General features: G+C 49.8%; 3 protein-coding genes across 3 annotated transcripts, besides 8 other annotated features; all 3 read right to left on the bottom strand.

The window, feature by feature from the left end:
• Positions 1-896, bottom strand: Tc00.1047053509935.29 (proline racemase; the record flags this gene model as incomplete). Its single annotated transcript, XM_798069.1, has 1 exon — positions 1-896. A coding segment is annotated over one exon (896 nt), but the record flags the coding sequence as incomplete, so codon positions are not given.
• Positions 1-3,872: a sequence feature (heterozygous, non-Esmeraldo-like haplotype).
• Positions 1,063-1,122: a microsatellite.
• Positions 1,167-1,192: a microsatellite.
• Positions 1,373-1,401: a microsatellite.
• Positions 1,550-1,598: a microsatellite.
• Positions 1,804-1,854: a microsatellite.
• On the bottom strand, positions 1,850-3,001 carry Tc00.1047053509935.20 (hypothetical protein, conserved; the record flags this gene model as incomplete). The annotated part of the gene is made up of 1 exon (XM_798068.1): positions 1,850-3,001. The coding sequence occupies one exon, from the start codon at positions 2,999-3,001 to the stop codon at positions 1,850-1,852; it is 1,152 nt and encodes a 383-aa protein (XP_803161.1).
• Positions 3,154-3,178: a microsatellite.
• Positions 3,182-3,214: a sequence feature (T-rich).
• Tc00.1047053509935.10 (uncharacterized protein) lies at positions 3,380-3,872 on the bottom strand (the record flags this gene model as incomplete). Its single annotated transcript, XM_798067.1, has 1 exon — positions 3,380-3,872. A coding segment is annotated over one exon (493 nt), but the record flags the coding sequence as incomplete, so codon positions are not given.

The following is a 3,872-nucleotide window of genomic DNA, read 5'->3' as shown; positions in this document are numbered from 1 at the left end:
AGTACCCTGCCCTGGAAGAGTGAGCCGAGTATGCTCTCGTACACAAAAGTCTCTCCGATGCGAAGCTGGCCTTTGGCATAAAGTGTTGCCATCTTGGCGCTGGTGCCTGTCCCACATGGAGAGCGATCCGCCTGGCGATTGCCAAATATCACAACGTTCTTGTATTTTGCCTCCGGGTTCGTTGGCGGACCGTATATCTCAACACAGTCCACAGTGTTAATATGGGGCAGCTGAGGGTGCTGAACCTTCACACTGCGATTGATTTCAGTACGCAGAAGTTCTCCTGCCTCCTGCAGCCTGGAGAGGTTTTGAACGGAGATATCAATTCCCAAGTGCTCCGCGGGAACAATGGCGAAAAAATTGCCTCCAAATGCAATATCAACCCGTACCTCACCATAGGGCTTTGGCAAAACAATCACCACATCCTGCTGATACAAAAATGAGGGCACATTGATAATACTCGCATTTGACACCTCACTCTCAGTACCACTCTGAAGGTGTGCCGTACCGCGCACCAACCCCGCAGGTGTGTCCAGGACAACCGGAACATTTGTTGCCTTCGCCGGCACGCTCAAAATTCCCGTTTCCACTGCCGCCGTAACCGCTGCAATTGAGTTATGTCCACACATATTTAAATAGCCACCGGTATCCATGAATACGATGCCCAAGTCAGCGCCTTCTTCAATAGGGTCAAATAAAAAGGCTCCAAACATATCATCATGACCACGTGGCTCCAGCATTATGCCACGCCTCAAATAATCCATGTTTTCCTGCAGGTATGCTTTCTTCTCCGCCATATTCGAACCTGGAATGTGTGGCAAACCACTCGTCACAATCCGTGCTGCTTCACCTTCCGTATGCATGTCGATGCATGTCAATGATTTCTTAAATCGCATAATTTCCCTTTTTGTTGTTGTTGTTCTCTCCGGTTTGATTTTTTTTTTCTTTTCTCGTCCTTAATAATTTTATATTTTTGGTCAAACAGAAGCTTTTCCTGCCCCGTTCGGAATCAAGGGAAAACACAAAAAAAAAAAAAAAAAATTGTTTGGGACAGACACTCTCACGCATATACGCATGTACATATCTACGCAGATATATATATGTATGTATGTATTGTATGTAAAGAGAAAAAGGAAAAGAAACAAAACTGTTGATGCACACGTGTACTCTCTCTTTCACTCTCTCTCTCTCTGGCACCATATGTCGTCGTTGCTGTTGTCGTCTGCCAAATGCTTGGGAAACGCAGTGTGGAGAGAGTGGAGTAACCGTGCAAGCACATGTATGCAGAAGTGTGCATGTAGACCCCACCCGGTTTTTTGTTTGTGTGTCTGTGGGGAGTTTGCTTGATTTTGTAATAAACAAATGCACAGAAACACACACACACACACACACAAACAAACAAAAAACAAAAACAAAAAGAAGGCCTGTGGTGACGAGTATCAACAAATCAGGGAGAAAAAAATAATAATCATCATAAAACCCCCAAAGAAACGGTAAAAACACATCCGGGAGGATCTTTCCCCGCCACCCAGCCTTCCCTCTATCACCCTATATATATATGTATGTATGTATGTATGTATGTATGTATGTATGTACGTCTGCTTACGCTTTGCTTCTCAAACCTACCTTGTTGTTGTTTTTATTGTCGTTATTTTTATTTCTTCTTCTTTAAATAAATATGTATATAGATATATAGATGTACGTATTTGGTGACGCAAGGCGTTTGTTTTACTCTTCGCCCCTCCAGTTTGCTTGCCTCCGTTTTGTACAGTCACCCCTGCATTACGAATCGGCCTCGGTCCTTTTCCTTATTGCTCTATTCATTTACTTTTTTTTTTATATTGTTTATTTATTCCAGCAATTCAAACTCGTCGTCGTCGTCAAAATCCTGCGCGGCCCTCGACTTCTGTCCGTTGCCCGCCGCCGCCCCCGCGGACGAGGTGGAATTTCGCGCGGCGCATCGTCTCACCCGGAGGCATGTCCTCTTCCCTGCGTGTTTCCCCTGCGTCACCTCACGCATGATGAAGGAGACGGTGTCGCCCTGCTTGACCACTCCACCCTCGGCGTTGCTCATGTGAAAGAAGACGGACTCGCCCGTCTCGTCGAGAAGAATAAACCCAAATCGACCCTCCACAATCTCCCGCACGGTGCCGTATTGACGTCCATCATTCCCATCCACCTGGTCCTCCGCAGCAGCCGACAACTGCGCCGCACGCTTCCTCTCCGCGCCGCGGTCAATGATGACACGCCGCGCAGCAGTGCGATCACCAGATTCGAGACAGAAACGCACGTAGCGGCCGCGTCGCAACTCCGAGTGCCCCGCAAGGTCCAAGTCCTCAAGACCGACAGTGAAACGAGGGGCATCCTCATTTAGACGACCGCTGAGGTCCAATTCCGCAATGACACCTTTGCCTGCAAGCTGATCCCAGCTCTCAACGTAGCCAACGAGCATTATGGGTGTCACGGGCTTCTCTTTACCGCCACGAGCATCGTACAGACGAATGCGGTGAGCAAAAGTGAGCTTCTTTGACTGCTCGCCATCCACCTCCTCGTCGGTACCGTCTGTGCGTAGCGGTGTTGAGGAGGCAGAGGCAGCGGAAGAAGAAATGTTCGCCTCTGCAAGGCGCGCATTTATATTTTTGCTTTGCTCCGTCAACCGGACATCAAACGCGACAGTCTGTCCTTCCGCCACATAAAACCCGCCGTCAAGTGATGATCGCGGGAAAAAAAAATTGGATGCCGCACTACTCCCTGGCGCGTCCGCGTCCGCTGGAGCCACGGCAGCGGCCTTGTGAGTTTTTTTTTCCTTCCCCGGAGAAGACTCCAACTCGCGAATGAAGCCATACCCACGGCGATGCATAAACGACACAACTGTGCCGATTCGTCGCTTCGCAGGCTGGGCAATTGCATTTTCTTCTGTTTTCTTGCTGATACTTGCCTTCTGCAACAAAGGCGTCATGGACGCAACGGCGGCAAGTCGCCATCCCGCAAGACGGAACATGAGTGGAAGCTACAAATGACGGGGCTGGAGAAAAACGACAGGGGTGGATGCACGCCTAAAGTCCTATTTACTCTAAACAACGAAGCCGATATGTGTTGATTGTAAGGGGCAACACAAAACCGCTAAAGAGAAGGCCGCAAACATCAAAGAGGTAAAAATAATAATAATAATAATAATTGTAAAAGAAGAAAGAGAAAAAGAAAAAAAAGAAAATTGGCAGCTGCTTTACATGACGCACCCGCATGATCTTCCTCAACGACACAAAGTGCAAGCAAACAAACGCCGACAAAAACTAAGAAGAAAAAAAAAAAGGAACGTCACGGGTGCTCTCCCCCTTTTCTGGATTCCATTTATTTCCTCCCGACTTCTTCGTCCCACCTAAAAGCCAAACCGCGCGTCAATCCAAGAGGAAGTGGCATGACGCCCAACGGCTGCTGCAGTCACGGTCGCGTCATCACAGCCATCCTTGAATGCTACCTCCTCGTTGCGCGCGCGAGATAGCGGGCCCGCCTTTACTTCTTTGGCTGCCGTCGTCGCCGCATTCTCTACCGTAAGATCCGATCGCAGGTGCAGCAGATGGATCTCGCCAGCGGCGGTGCCGCACGAAAGCCACGCACCGTCGTCCGAAAACGCAAGGTTGGTGACGGCTGCGCTGCGATACGAGCCTGCACTCACCGCGCTTGTCGCGGAAGGCGTGCTCGCCCACCCCGCTGCAGATGGGACGGATCGCAAATACACCACTGCCACGGGGGAAAACGAGTTCCGCGATAAATCCCACGCAGCGACGCGGCCGTTGCTTTCCCCCGCAACAAACACCGCCGGGTGAGTCGGAGACCATCGCAAGCAGTTCACCTGCGAGGTGAATCCATCA

The sequence above is a fragment of the Trypanosoma cruzi genome, genomic scaffold (genome assembly GCF_000209065.1).
Source record: "Trypanosoma cruzi strain CL Brener 1047053516537 genomic scaffold, whole genome shotgun sequence".
Taxonomy (NCBI): domain Eukaryota; phylum Euglenozoa; class Kinetoplastea; order Trypanosomatida; family Trypanosomatidae; genus Trypanosoma; species Trypanosoma cruzi.
Note: the sequence above shows the minus strand (reverse complement) of the source record. Positions and strands in the feature narration are given on the sequence as shown.